At 34.4% G+C, this 16,230-nt stretch overlaps 1 protein-coding gene and 2 long non-coding RNA genes across 3 annotated transcripts; all 3 read right to left on the bottom strand.

Annotated features, from left to right (window-relative positions):
• Positions 1-1,029: 1,029 nt before the first annotated feature.
• LOC112589918 (uncharacterized) lies at positions 1,030-1,799 on the bottom strand. Its single transcript, XR_003113866.1, has 2 exons — positions 1,419-1,799; positions 1,030-1,310 (listed from the first exon to the last, which is right to left on the bottom strand). It is a non-coding gene; the product is annotated as an uncharacterized LOC112589918 (long non-coding RNA).
• A 675-nt stretch (positions 1,800-2,474) lies between these two features.
• LOC105181923 (uncharacterized) lies at positions 2,475-5,205 on the bottom strand. The gene is made up of 3 exons (XR_849666.3): positions 4,364-5,205; positions 2,868-4,253; positions 2,475-2,756 (listed from the first exon to the last, which is right to left on the bottom strand). It is a non-coding gene; the product is annotated as an uncharacterized LOC105181923 (long non-coding RNA).
• A 9,071-nt stretch (positions 5,206-14,276) lies between these two features.
• On the bottom strand, positions 14,277-15,930 carry LOC105181924 (uncharacterized). Its single transcript, XM_011139010.3, has 2 exons — positions 15,005-15,930; positions 14,277-14,889 (listed from the first exon to the last, which is right to left on the bottom strand). Exons 1-2 carry the CDS (start codon positions 15,071-15,073, stop codon positions 14,620-14,622), a joined length of 339 nt encoding a protein of 112 aa, XP_011137312.2. The 5' UTR covers positions 15,074-15,930; the 3' UTR covers positions 14,277-14,619.
• Positions 15,931-16,230: the final 300 nt, after the last annotated feature.

Here is a 16,230-nt window from a genome sequence, read left to right as displayed (position 1 = left end):
TGACAAATCTCGTCCAGGCCAGCCGAAGAAGTTCGAGGATGAGGAATTGCAGGCGCTAATCGATGAAGATTCGTGTCAATCGCAACATGAACTCGCGCAATTGTTGAATGTTGATCGATCAACAATTTCTGTGTGTTTGGCAGCCATGGGAAAGATTTACAAAGAAGGAAGATGGGTGCCATACGAAAATACTGAAAGAAAGAAACATCGAGAGGCGAAAAGCCATGTCTGAAATCTTGCTTGTCAGGCAAAAAAGAAAAGGGTTTTTGCATCGTATTGTGACTGTAGACAAAAAGTGGATATATTTCGATAATCCCAAACGAAGGAAATCCATTAGCGACCTAGGAAAACCATCCACATCGATACCAAAGCGGAATATTCACGGCAAGAAAATAATACTCTGTATATTTATACATTAATTAATTACATTTATACATTATAATTATAATTATACATTAATTAACTGTATAATATGATGGGACCAGAAGAGTGTAGTGTATCATGTACTATTAAAACAGAGCCAAACCATCACTGCCGAACTTTGCCAACAACAATTGATCCATTTAAACAACACATTGAAGAATAAGCGGCCGGAATATGCAAAGAGACACGACAAAGTGATCTTCCAGCACGATAACGCTCGGCCACATGTTGGAAAGATTGTGAAGGCTACCTTGAAAGCACTTGGCTGGGACGTTTTACCTCACCCGCCGTATTCACCAGACATTGCTCCATCCGTTTATCACTTGTTCAGATCGATGGCATACGGGCTTTCGGACCAACACTTCAACAATTATGAAAAAATAGAGAAATGGCTTATTGAATAGATTGCTTCGAAGGACGAGTCGTTTTTCCGTCACGGAATGCAACAACTGCCAGACAAATGGGAAAACATAATAGCAAGCGATGGCAAATACTTTGATTAGTGTACGTTTTCATGTTATTTTATACTAAAGTCTTTTTTTGGAAGGAAAAAACGGACCGAATTAATTTGCGCACGTGGGCTTGTAAAATAATGCAACAACACGATTCACCTACGACACTTTAAGTCGATATATTTCACCGCAATTCGTCAAACATTCATACGTATAATTGTGAGGTTGACAGCTTAAAAAGTGAACAATAACTTCTATGTACATAAAAAAAATAAAGTATAACTATAAAATAAAATATAAAGTATAACCTCATAAAATTGCCATCGTAATATCGACATGAGTAATATTTGTCCCGTTTTGCTCGTTATCCTCTCAATTTATCCTTGAATAGCCAGTCATTGCTTCTTCGCAATTTTTGTCAAACAGATTCTGATCCTTTCAAAAACAATTATATTTTAAGGAATGAAATAACCAAAGTAATCATGTCACGCTATTAAACCTATCTTTAGCTATTACTCGTGAAAATAATGAAAACGGAGTTACCTTAATGAGTGAAATTATTCCATCACTCGACAATTTCCATTTTGGTCCTGCCGTTGATTCTCTGGACATGGTGATTTATATGGAACATTTATGAGATAAGGATAACCACCACCGTATTGGTTCGACGTGGATGGTTGATCGGTGCTTTGATAATCCGCCGGTGGGGTCGATTTTGACAAAACGATCGTAAATAACGCCATCGTGAATAACATTTTCACGAAAAACTTCATTTTTAATGTCGATGTTTCGATGAAGCGTTTGATTGGCGGAATCAACGCGTTATTTTCTCAATTGAAAATCACGAATGCGTGACGGATGTTAAAATCACAACGACTCATTGAAGCTTGATACTTTCTGTCGCGTTTCTCCGACGTACCCGCTTATTTATAATCATCCTCAGATGATTATGCAGGCGATCTTTCCGTAGCTTGAGGCGATTTACTTGTTTGCGCGGTTTAAAATACGACGTAGTAACTTAACCAAGTTATCCTTGAAGACTACATCACGAATAAAAATCAATCGTATTAGTTAAGAAAAGGAATAACAGAAGAATCATGCATTTAAAGTCTTATAAAAAGTAGCGAAAAATAATATTCTTGTTTATAATATAAGTTAAGGATATCAATGGTCGCATTATCTTTCCGAAATTGTATGGGAACCGACGGTAATTTCGTAACATCTTTTATGATTCGCTATAAAACGTTTAGTTTTTAGTATAAAATAGGAAATGAAAATGAAAGTTTTTTCTCGGAATATAATTATATAATATTTTAAATATCTGCTACTTTCTTGTCATTAAGAAAACGAGTTTGTTAAGAGGAATGCGGTGGCGGCACTTTTTATTTATTATACACAACTAATTTAATTTTATAAAAATTTTATAAAACGTATTATAAACATTTTGTAAAATATCTATTTTAATGGAAAAGTATCTTATAAAAACAGTGTATACGTTCGAAATCGACATTCGTCGAGTACCGACATTGGCCAACTTGGCGGACGTAGGATTTTAGAAGGATATCGTCTGATAAAAATGTAAAACGCATATAAGTGCGCAAGCTTTTTTAATAAAAAAATATAACAATAACATATAACATGATTCTCATGCGACACTTTGAATCAATATATTTCATTGCAGTCTGCCAAATATTGCTATACATAACTGACGGTGAATCTGATGGTTCAAAACGTGAACAATGTCTCCCACATAGACACAGTAAATTATAATCTAATAAAATTGCTATCGTAGCGTTGTTAGACATTATTATCACTTGTCCTGTTTTGCTTATCATTCTCCTCGATTTATCCTTGGCAATTTATGCTTAGCCAGTTTCGCACCTATTAAAAAAAGTTATATTACACTAATAAAATGATCAAAGTATTATATCACACTGTTAAACTATCGTTTTCTTTAACAAATATTTATGAAAATAACAAAAACGTAATTACCTTAATGAATGAAATTATTCTACTTCTCGATATTTCCCATTTTTGTATAGCCTTTGATTTTCGTGATATTTTGCCATAATGGAATATTTAATACGACATGACTAGGTCCATTCCCAAAATCATCATCTGTTCTATTCCATATACCACCCCATGGATCATTGTAGTCTTCATCTTCCGCGTCTTCACAAATCGCTGGTGATAAAACGATCAAGATTAATAACGCCAGCGCAAGCAACACTTCCATGAAAAACTTCATTTTTAATGTCGATATTTCGATGAAGCACGTGATCGGCGGAACTGACACGTTATTTTTTTAATCGAAAATCACACATGGATCGCAGACGTTACAATACAACAACTCGTTGAAGTTTGTTACATTCTGCCGCATTCCACCGATATACCTGTTATTTATAATCTTTTTCAAACAATTAACGTGCAGTGCTTTTTGTCGTAGTTGACGTATATGAAGCAATTTCCTCGTATGTATTCTAAAATATGAGGGAAAATCGATGAGGAAGGAGACGTTTCCTTGAAAATTATATCGCGGATAAAAATTTATCATATGGGACAGGGAAAAAATGATAAAAGAATCGCATCCTTAAAATCTTGAAAAAAGTAACGTAATAAGATTCTTTTTCATTATGTAAGTTAACAACAATCAATCTTAGCATCATTTTTCCGAAATTGTATGGAAACCGACTATAATTCCCTAATGTCTTTTATTATTCGCAATAAAACATTTAGTTCTTAATATAAAATTGAAAGTACAGATTTTCTTTTGGTGAAAGGGTATAATTATATTTTAAACATCTTCTACTATCTTGTCATTAGAAAAACGAGTACGTCAAGAGGAATACGGTAGCGGCATTTTTTATTTATTATACTTCTATACACTACTAATTTAATTTATAACAATTGTATGAAACATGTTATGAACATTTTATAGAATGTCTATTTTAATAGAAAAATTGGTAAAAACAATGCATATGTCCGAAGTTGACATTTGTCGAGTACCGGCATCGGCTAATTTAACGAACGTAGGATTCCGGGAAAATATCGTTTGATATAAGTGCAAAGTGCAAGTGAGCAGCTTTTTTATAAAAGAATGCAACATGATTCTTATGCGACACTTTGAATTGATATATTTCATCTCACTTCGCCAAATATTACTATACACAGTTATACACAGTACTATACATAATTAACGGTGAACCTGACGGTTTAAAAAGTGGACAATGTCTTCCACATACGCACAATAAATTATAATCTAATAAAATTGCTATCGTTACATTGTTGGACATTATTAATATTCGTCTTGTTTTGCTCGTCATTTTTCTCGATTTATCCTTGAATAGCTTAGCGAATTACGCTTAGCGACTTTCGCACCTGTTAAAAAATTATATTCCATCAATAAAATAATCAAAGTATTTATGTCTCACTGTTAAGCTGTCGTTATCTTTAACAATTATTTATGAAAATAACGAAAACTTAATTACCTTAGTGAATGAAATTATTCTGCTACTCGACGTTTCTCATCTTTCTCTTGCCGTTGATTTTCTGGGCTTTTATTAGATCTGGCAATTTTGATATATCTGGAGATTTTGATAGATCTGGCGAACTTATGATTTGATAACGAGTTATATTCAGTAAACCAGAATGTGTACTATTCCATACACCATCCCGTGGGTCTTTATGGTCTTCATCTTTACAAATGGTTGGCGATAAAACGATCAAGATTAATAACGCCAGCGCGAACAACATTTTCATGAAAAACTTCATTTTAATGTCGATATCTCGATGAAGCGTTCGATTAGCGGAATCGACGCGTTATTTTCTTAATCGAAAATCACAAATGGATCACGGACGTTACAAGATCAACAACTCACTGAAGTTCGTTACATACTGCCGTATTTCACCGACAGACCTGCTAATTATACTTTTCTTCAGACGATTAGCAAGCAGTGTTTTTTATCATAGCTATTATATGTTAAGCAATTTACAATACTTGTGTCTGTGATCTGAGATATGAGCAATGATCGACGAAAGAGACGTTTTCCTTGAAGATTATATCGCGAATAAAAAAGTTATAAAAAAGTTGCGTCCATGAAATCTTGTAAGAAATAACGCAATGTTCTTATTTATGATGTAAATTAATGTCGTCAATCATGGCATTATTTTCTCGAAATTGTGTGGAAATCCACTGTAATTTCGCACGTTTTTCGTGATCCGCAATAAAATATTTAGTTTTTAGTATGGAATTGAAAGTTTTCTTTTGTCGGGAGGGTATAATTATATTTTAAACATCTCTTACTTTCTTGTTAAAGAAACGAGATCATCAAGAAAGATGCGATGATGGCATTTTTTATTTATGTTATTCTTACGCACAACTAATTTAATTTTATAAAAATTTTATAAAATACGTCATAAACATTCTGTAAAATATTTATTTTAATAGAAAAATATCTGATATAAGGAATATATACGTTCTTCTATCGTCCACGGTTAACATTCGTCGAGTACCGGCATCGGATAAATTGACGGATGAAAGATTTTAGGAACATATCGTTTGATATACGTGTAAGACGCATGAATCTTGAAGGACAGCTTTTTTATAAAATAATGCAACAACATAATTCTCATGCGATACGTTGAATTAATGTATTTCATTACGATTCGTCAAATATTTACACATATAACTTTGAGGTTGACAGTTTAAAAGGTGGACAATGTCAACCGTGCACATGCAATAAAGTATAATATGATAAACTTGCCTTTGTAACATTGATATGATTAATATTTGTTCCGTTTTGCTCGTCATCTTTCTCCATTTATTCTTGAATAGTCAGTTATTGTCTCTTGGCGCTTTTCGTTTAGCGAATACTGTTCTTTAAAATAAGTAAAAATATATATTTTATGAACAAAATAAACAAAGTATTTATGTCTCACCATTAAACTTATCTTTAGCAGTTACTCGTGAAAATAATGAAGACGCAGTTACCTTAGTGAATGAAATTATTCCATCACTCGACATTTTCCTTCTTACTCTGACCGTTGATTGTTTGGACATGGTGATCTGCATGAGACACTTAAGAGATAACCAGTGTCTTCGGTCAACGAAGAACAGTCTTTAGTGTTTTGACAAATCGCCGGTGACAAAACAATCGTTAATAACACAATCGCGAGCAACATTTACTCGAAAAGCTTCATTTTTAATTGTCGATATTTCGATGAAGCGTTTGTTCGTTGGAATCGATGAGTTGTTTTCTCAATCGAAAATTACTAATGTGTTATGAACGTTACAATCTCAACGACTCATTAAAATTCATTACTTTTTGCCGCGTTCTTCCGGTGTATCGGCTTTATAATTATCTTCAGGTGATTATGCAAGCAAGATTTTTATCATAGCTTGAGGCAATTCACTGGTTTGTGCGGTTGAGAATATGACGTAGAAAACCGACCAAGGTGTCTTTGAAGATTACATCGCAATTAAATATGAATCATATCGGTCAAGAAGAATGACAAAGAATCGTGCATTTAAATTTTTTTAAAAGTAACATAAAAGTAATAACGTTCTTGTTTATGATATAAGTTAAAAACGATAATCGTAGCATCATCTTTCCGAAATTGTATAGAAACCGATTATAATTTCGTAACATCTTTTATGATTCGCGATAAAACGTTTAGTATAAAATTGAAAATAAAATTGGAAGTCTTTTCTTGAGGTATAATTATATAATATATTTTATGCATCTCCTGCTCCTTTGTCATTAAAAAAATGAGTTCGTCAAGAGGAATGTGGTGGGGGCACTTTTTATTTTTTTTTATAATACTTTTTATATTATTTTATATTATGTATATATTAGGTGCTTGAATTAATGCTCGCTGTTGACTAATAGAGGTCAGTAGTTGTGTTATTTCAACATGGCCGAAAGTGACCGTTGGTGTATATGAAAGTGCTGTCAGTAGGCTTTAATAATAATCAGTGTATGACATTAGATCGGAATGCAAAGAACACAATTTTGTCTTGCATTGAATATGTCGGGTTTCCTACCAAAAAAGAGTATTTGCGGGTACTTTTCTGCTTTCATCTCAAGAAATCTGCTGCTGAAAGTCATCGTTTGCTAGTGGAGGCTTATGAGGAGCATGCTCTATCTGAAAAAACTTACAGATATTGGTTTAGACGACTCAAAGACAACGATTTTGACATGAACGACGAAAAGCGCCCTGGTCAGCCGAAAAAGTTCGAAGATGGAGAATTGGAGGCATTACTGGAAGAAGATTCATATCAGACGCTCAAACAGTCGTTGGAAACATTAAATGTCGATGAGTCAATCGTTAGCAAACATTTAAAAGCAATGGAAATGATCCAGAAGCTAAGAAACTGGATCCCACATGAATTGTGAGAAAGAGATATTGCGAAATGTTTAACCATTTGTGGATTGCTGCTTCAAAGACCAAAAGGGAAGTCGTTTTGCCATCGAATTGTGATTGGCAATGGAAAATGGATTCGTTACAACAATCCTAAGCGCAAGAAATCATGGGTGCGTCCCGGCGAACCATCAACATCAACGCCACAACAGGATATTCATGGGAAGAAGGTCATGCTGTGCATTTAGTGTCGGTAGTGTATTATGAGCTGCTGCAACCGAGTCAAACCATTAATACTGAACGCTACCGACGACAATTATTCAATTTAAATCGAGCATTCAAAGAAAAACGCCCGCAATATGCTGAAAGACATGACAAATTTATTCTTCTTCATGACAATACTAAACTGCATGCTGCAAAACTAGTGAAAGAAATTTTGAAGGCACTTGGATGTCTTATCCACCCGCCTTATTCATCAGACGTTGCTTCTTCAAATTACCATTTGTTTCGGTTGATGCAGCATGGCCTTTCTAAACAGCATTTCAAATCTTTCAAAGATATCAAAAAATGGCTCGATGACTGAATCGCCTCAAAAGAACCTGAATTTTTCTACCGCGGAATCCATATGTTACCTGAAAAGTAGGAAAAGTATATAGCTTCCGAAGAACAATACTTTGAATAAAATATAATGTACTGTTCTGTTGAAACAAACATGAATTTTTGTTGCAAAAAACAGCGAAAATTAATTCAAGCACGTAATATTATTTTACATTATTCATAGTACTCTAACACAATTAATCTAATTTTATAAAAATTTTATAAAATATGTTATAAACATTTCGTATATCTATTTTAATAGAAAAATACTTGATGAAAGCAATGTGCATATGTCGTCCGAAATTGACATTCGTCGAGTATTGACATCGGCTAACTTAACGAAGGTAGGATTTTAAGAAGATATCGTCTGACATGCTTATATGGGCAGTTTTTTTATAAAAGAATGCAACAACATGATCTTCATGCGACACTTTGAATCGATGTATTTCACTGCAATTCCAAATATTGCTATACACAATGTGAGTCTGACAGTTTAAAATGTCTTTCACATACAATAACTTATAATCTAATAAAATTGCTATCGTTGCATTGTTGGACACTATTAATATTTGCCTCATTTTGTTCGTCATTCCTTTTGATTTATCCTTGAATAGCCAGCCTCTTAGCAATTTAGCGTTTGGCAAGTTTCGCATCTTTAAAAAAAAATTATATTCCACTAATAAAGTAATCAAAGTATTTATGCCTTACCATCAAACTACCGTTATCTTTAACAATTATTTATGAAAATAACGAAAACGTAATTACCTTCGTAAATGAAATTATTCTAGTACTCGACATCTTCCATCTTTGTCTAGCCGCTGATTTTCTGGGCATTGTGGTATGTGTGGAAAAATTATGATGGTACTGTCAATAAAACCTACCTTCCCGGAAATAATATTTAATTTTCGATATGTTCTGTTCCGTACAACAACCGATTGATCGTCGTAGTTTTCGTAGTCTTCAATTATTATGTCTTCACAAATTGCTGGTGGTAAAACGATCAAGATTAACAACGCCAGCGCGAACAACATTTTCATGAAAAACTTCATTTTTAATGTCGATATTTCAATGAAATGTTCGATCAGCGGAATCGACACATTATTTTTTTAACCGAAAATCACAAATGGGTCACGGACGTTACAAGATCAACAACTCACCGAAGTTCGTTACATACTGCCATATTCCACCGACGAACCTACTATTTATAACCTTCTTCAGACGATTACGCAAACAGTGCTTTTCATCGTAGCTATTGTTTCTGAAGCAATTTACAATACTTATGTGTGTGTGTATGTTCTGAGATATAAGCAATGATCGACTAAGAAGATATTTTCCTTAAGGATTAAGTCACGAATAAAAATCAATCATGAATCAGGGGAGAAAGTGATTAAAGAATCGCGTCCTTAAAGTCTTGTAAAAAGTAATAATATTCTTGCTCATTACGTAAGCTAACGACATCAATCGTAGTATCATTTTCCGAAATTGGAAACTGACTGTAATTTCTTAATATCTTTTATTATTTGCAATAAAACGTTTAGTTTTTAGTATGAAATTGAAAGTCTATAATATTGGAAGTCTTCTCTTAGGGTATAATTATGTAGGGTGATTTAAAAGTCTGGAAACGGCTAATTATCTTTGAAAGTAGCGATCCTGTAGGAAAATGTTTCAGACAAAAGTTGTGGGGTTTTAAATAACGCATTACATAGTAATATTATTACGACCTTGAAGTGTGTTGTCATAGTCACATAAAAATCACTTTGAATTTTTTAATCAGAAATCTCCATTTTTTATTACATACTCTTATAACTTACTTCAAGAGCTTTCCAAAACACTATATTTAAGTCATTTTTCATGAAGTACTTTCCGAATTATGAGGCTTGAATGTTACAGTACCGCCGCGGTATACCTTGGATAATTAACATTATCCAAGGTATACCGCGTGGAGGTTGCACGATCGGATTTACACCTCTGTTGTGTGTATTGTGTATGTGTGTATGCGTACGTGTTGTATATGCTACGGTTAAAATGATAAATTGGTTATTATGCATAATAACCGGTTATTATATATAATAACCAACAGCTTTGGTTAATGTGATAAAATACATGCAATTTATTACTTTAACCAGTTATTTTACATAACCAAACTTTATTGGTTAAAGTGATAAATGATACTTAGAAAATGATTTTGGAGAAACTTTTGAAAACCGTTTATGTCCAATTGTCATGAATATTGACAGAAATGCTCCAAACGATATCAAAATGTTACAAAATTATGAACAATTAAACCTACGCGTAAGTTGCAAGTGCATTTTGCATTGCGCGCTACGAGCACGATTGTTGAAACCTACGCGTAAGTTAAAAGCGCGTAAGCTGCACGCGCGGTTATTAAAACTCACACGTAATTGGGTGTGCGCAGCGCGCGATGCAAAACGCACTTGCAACTTATGTGTGGATTTTAATAACCGCGCGTGCAGTTTACGCGCTTTTAACTTACGCGTAGATTTCAACAACCGCGCGCGCAGCGAAACATTTTTTTCGAGTAGTTTACTCTTGTAGCCAGCACACGTCTATAGGCTATTTCCCCGGCTATTTTTAACATACCGATTTTTGGCGAAACGTCTGGCGCATTAAAATCAGGAATAAAGCAACAAATTAGCAACAACATCATAGTATAAAAATATGTATTCGTTTTTAGCTTTTTATTCTATTTTTCGAATGGCTGTGCTAACTTTAATGTTAAGCTAGCACAGCCATTGTTTTCTTCGAAATGGCTGGAGCAATAAAATCGGGAATAGAGCAACAAATTAGCAACAGAAAAGCACTAAATTTCTGTGCTAGTCCTATGCGATTGTGCTGAAATGGCTGTGCCAGCTTAATAGACGTAAATGTGTATTCGATTTGTACGATAGCGCTGAGGAAAGAAAAGCGAATTCACATGAAACTTACACTGAAACAAAAATCAGAATTTATTTGTCAACCCAATATATCAAGGTTAATGTCATTGGTGTATAGGCCCGTCTTTCAAAATATTAAATTCGAACTTGCGGAAACATGAGATTTATCACTTTAACCTAGAGCATGTTGGTTATTATTCATAATCACCGGTTAATGTGATAAATTTTACAAAAATATGAATAATTTATCAAATTAACCAAAGCTGTTGGTTATTATGCAGTAACTGGATTTATCACATTAAACGTAACATATTAGGTGTATAGTACAAATGAATAATTCAAATTATTTTAAGCAGTTATGAAATCAATTTTAAATTGAATAGATTTTCCCGCTCTTTTGTGATTATATAATGTTGACATATAGCTATTAAAAAGAACATATAGTTTGGCGAAAGACCCAATATAACCTTCAAAAGCATTCAGTTCAGTACAGTCGAAAATGGCAACAGATAAGGTGCATATCCGACACTGCATTCTTTACGAATTCCAACAAGGAAAAAATACTGCAAGAGCATGCGAATCGATTTGTTCGTTTCTCGGCGAAGGTGTTGTATCGTATGATGTGTGCGCATTTTGGTTTAAGCGGTTTAAAAGCGGTAATTTCAGTCTAATCAACAAATAACGCCCTGGAGGCCCTCCGAAGTGCGATAATGATGATTTGGAACAACTGCTCGCTGAGAATTCGGCACAAACACAAAATGAGCTTGCAGAACAGTTGGGAGTAACACAACAAACGATTTCCAAAGGCCTACATGAGATGGGAAAGATCCAGAAAGAAGGAAAATGGGTTCCGCATGAACTCACTGAAACCAACAAAAATCAACGAGTGGCAGCGTGTCTTTCTCTTCTCAATAAGCAACGTCGAAAGTCTTTCTTGTGGAAAATCGTTACGGGCGATGAGAAATGGATATTCTATGACAATCCGAAACGCAGAAAGTTATGGGTAAATCCCGGCGAATCATCAAAATCGGTCGCAAAACCCAATCGCTTCAGAAAAAAGGTTCTTCTCTGCATTTGGTGGGATATCAAGGGCATGCTTTATTATGAGTTGTTGGAACCGGGTGAAACAATTACTGCGGACTGCTACCAACATCAATTAATCTGCTTGAGTCAAGAATTGGAACGAAAACGCCTGTGTTCTGGCAAAGGAGAACGTCCAGTGAAATTGTTGCATGACAACGCCAGGCCACACATTGCTTCCAATACAAAGCACCATAATGAGTTTTGGCTGGGACGTCTTGCAGCACCCGGCGTATTCACCAGACATTGCTCCTTCCGATTATCACTTGTTCCGGTCGATGCAACACTCCTTGTCCGATATACACTTCCAATCAGTGGATGAGATCCGAAAATGGCTTTATGGAAAATTGACGACTTTATCGTGTCCAAAGACGTAACATTTTTTCGAGATGGAATTCATCAGCTGCCTGAAAGATGGCTTAAAGTTATAGAAAGCAATGGCGAATACTTTGATTGAACAATTTAAGTTGCTTTCTTTTAAAATAAACCTTGAATGTAGCTGAAAAAATTGGATTATTCATTTGTACACCTAATACATACCGATTGTTAAGATTTCATGAATCTTTTAAAAGAAATGAAGATTATTTGATACTTCGTATTATTACACGAAAATATAATTCTTGTGAGAATTTCCAATTACTGACAAAACGTTTAAGAAAGAAGAAGGTTTGTCATGATAATATTGGGTGAGTGCAAAAGTTCGTGAGGAGTTTGTGAGTAAAAGTCACACAGTGATTAGGCAAACAAAAATCTTTATTCAATCAATGATATATTCTCCATCGTTTTCTATAATCTTTTCCCAACGTTCTGGTAGCATACGGATGCTTTGATCATAAAAACTGCGCGGTTTAGATTCGAAGAACGAAGAGACGCCGTTTTTTAAGGCCTCCAAAGAGTCAAAGTTTTTTCCATTTAAATAATTTTGCAATGACCGGAACAAGTGATAGTCAGATGGTGCGAAATCAGGAGAATACGGTGGATGCGTTAAGACATCCCATTTCAGGCTCTTCAGTTTGCGCAGCGTCTTTTTCGAAACGTGTGGTCTGGCGTTGTCGTGATGAAAGACGACTTCCTTGCGATTTGACAAAATCGGACGTTTCTCTTTTATTTCTCGATTCAGATTAGTTAATTGGCGACAGTACTTGTCCGAATCAATCGTTTCGCCAGCGGGGAGAAGCTCGAAATAGATTATGCCCTTGCAATCCCACCAAACAGAGAGCATCACCTTCATCGGGTGCAAACTGGCCTTTGGCATTGCGTCACCATGCTCACCTGATTGTTTCCATGTCCGTTTGCGCTGAACATTGTTGTAGAGGACCCATTTCTCATCGCCCGTCACTAGTCGATCCAAAAACGACTCGTTATTGAGCCGCCCGAGTAAAGAAACGGCTGCAGAAATTCGCTTGATTTTGTTCTTCTCGGTCAGCAAATGGGGCACCCATATATCGAGCTTCAAATCGAATCCCATCTTTTTTAAACGCCGAAAAGCGGTTGATCGGTTAACGTTTAGTGCTGTAGCAACTTCTTCTGTTGAAATTCGTGGATTATTGAGCACTAAAGTACGCAAAACATCGTCATCAATGTCAGAAGGTCGACCAGAGCGTGGCTCGTCTTCAAGGTTAAATTCTCCGCGCCGAAATTTAGCAAACCATTTTTCCACAGTTCGTTTAGCTGGTGCTTCATCCTGATAAACATCCTGAATGTTTTTTACGGCTGCGGCAACGTTTATTCCCTTCCGAAACTCGTAAAGCATAACATGCCGTAAATGCACCTTATCGATACTCATTTTTAAAGTGATATTTCTCGAAGCAGTTTGTATGAAAACAAATGATCTTTTTTTTAATAACAGCTGAAGACGTCACCTTTCCAACGTTATATAATATGTAGATGGAAGTATTAATGACAACACTTTACGACGCTTATAACTCCATCTATTGAAACTCCGCACGAACTTTTGCACTCACCCAATATAATTCATATAATCGATACGCTAAGCTCAATTGGGACAACTCAGGATAACAGATGAGATGTTTTGCTATTTTAATACAGAGTTCGCACTTCGCTGCTGCTTTCCCCTCTCCAGGCTCCGGGCTAGGTTTTGGGGTCCGCCCCTCAAAACGTACGCACACACACACATAATACACACACGGAGGTGTAAATCCGACCGTGCAACCTCTACATGGTACACTTTGGGTAATGCTAATGCTGGTGGTACTGTAACATTCAAGCCTCATAACTCGAAAAGTACTTCATGAAAAATAACTTAAATATAATAACTTAAATGTTTTGGAAAACTCTCGAGGTAAGTTATAAGAGTATGTAATATAAATGGAGATTTTTAATTAAAAGATTCAAAATGATTTTTATGTGACCTTGACAACATTCTTCAAGATCATAATAATATTGCTATGTAATTGGTTACTTAAAACCCTACAACTTTTGTCTGAAATATTTTCCTACAGGACTGCTACTTTCAGAAATAATTAGCCGTTCTCAGACTTTTAAATCACCTTGTATATTTTATACATTTCCTACTTTTCTGCCATTAGAAGAACGAGTTTGTCCAGAAAAATGCGGTGGCGGCACTTTCTATTTATCGCATTATTACACACAACTAATTTAATTTAATAAAAATTCTATAAAACATGTTATAAACATTTTGTAAAATGTCTATTTTAATAGAAAAATACTTGATAAATATAATGCGCATACGTCCGAAGTTGACATTCGTTCAATATCGGCTAACTTAGCGACCGTAGGATTTTAGGAAGATATCTCTGATATATGTGAAAAGTACATGTAGGCAACTTTTCTTATGAAAGAATGCAACAACATAATTCTCCTGCGACACTTTGAATCGATATATTTCGCTCTAATTCGCCAAATATTGTTATACACAACTGTGAATCAGATGGTTTAAAAAGTGAACAATGTCTTCCACATAGACACAATAAATTAAAATCTAATAAAATTGTTATCGTACCATTGTTAGACATTACTGATATTTGTCCCGTTTTGCTCGTCATCTTTTTCCATTTATTCTTGAATAGCCAGTTTCTTAGATATTTACGCGAGTTTCGCACCTTTAAAAAAAAATTATATTTCACTAATAAAATAAACAAAGTATTTATGTCTCACTGTCGTCAAAATATCGTTATCTTTAACAATTATTTATGAAAATAACGAGAATGTAATTACCTTAGGAAATGAAATTATTCTACTACTCGACATCTCCCATCTTTGTCTAGTCGTTGATTTCCTGGGCATTGTGGTATATTGAGTCGACGAAATATTATCATACGACGATTGCTAGGAGGAATTTTAGTTGCTGGTAAATATATTACTAGTTTACGTGTTCTATTATTCACACCATCCCATGCATCTATGTAGATTTTATTTTCACAAATCACTTGTGATAAAAGGATCAAGATTAACACCAGTACGAGCAACATTTTTATGAAAAACTTCATTTTTAATGTCGATATTTCGATGAAGTGTTCGATCAGCGGAACGGATACGTTACTTTCTTAATTGAAAATTACAAATGGATCACTGACGTTATAATTATAATATCAACACCTCATGGAAGTTTATTACATTCTGCCGCGTTCCACTGACGCACTTACTACTTATATTCTCCTTTAGACGATTATGCAAACCGTACTTTTTATCATAGTTATCGTAAGTGAAGCAATTATTTACTTGTATATGTGTCCTGAAATGAATCACGGGAAAAGATCGACTAAGGAAACATTTCCTTGAAGTTTATATCGCGATAGAAACTTATCATATGAGTCAGGGAAGAAAATGATAAAAGAGTCACGTCTTTAAAGTCTCGTAAAAAGTATCTTAATAATGTTCTTGTTCATGACATAAATTAACCATGTCAATAGTAGCATTTCTTTCCGAAATCGTACGGAAACCGATTACAATTTCGTAACATATTTTATTATTCTCAATAGAATACTAAGTTTTTAGTATAAAATTGAAAGTAATATTGAAAGTCTTCTCTTGCGGTATAATATAATTATATTTTTTAAACACCTCCTACTTTATTCTCATTAAAAAAACGAGTTCGCCAAGGAGAATGCGGTGGTGACACTTTTTATTTATTGCACTCTTACACACAACTAATTTAATTTTATAAAAATTACGTATAACATGTTATAAATATTTTGTAAATAATATCTCTTAGTAGCAAAATATTTGATAAAAACAATGTGTATATATCGTCCGAAGTTGACATTCGTCAAGTATTGTCATCGGCTAACTTAATGAAAGTAGAATTTTAGGAAGATATTGTTTGATATACATTTAAGGTGTGTGTAAGTAAACAAGCTTTTTTTATAAAAAAATTCAATAACATGATTCTCATGCGTCACTTTGAGCCGATATATTTCACTACCATTCGCAAAATATTGTTA

The sequence above is a fragment of the Harpegnathos saltator genome, unplaced genomic scaffold (genome assembly GCF_003227715.2).
Source record: "Harpegnathos saltator strain DR-91 unplaced genomic scaffold, Hsal_v8.6 scaffold659, whole genome shotgun sequence".
NCBI lineage: Eukaryota > Metazoa > Arthropoda > Insecta > Hymenoptera > Formicidae > Harpegnathos > Harpegnathos saltator.
Note: the sequence above shows the minus strand (reverse complement) of the source record. Positions and strands in the feature narration are given on the sequence as shown.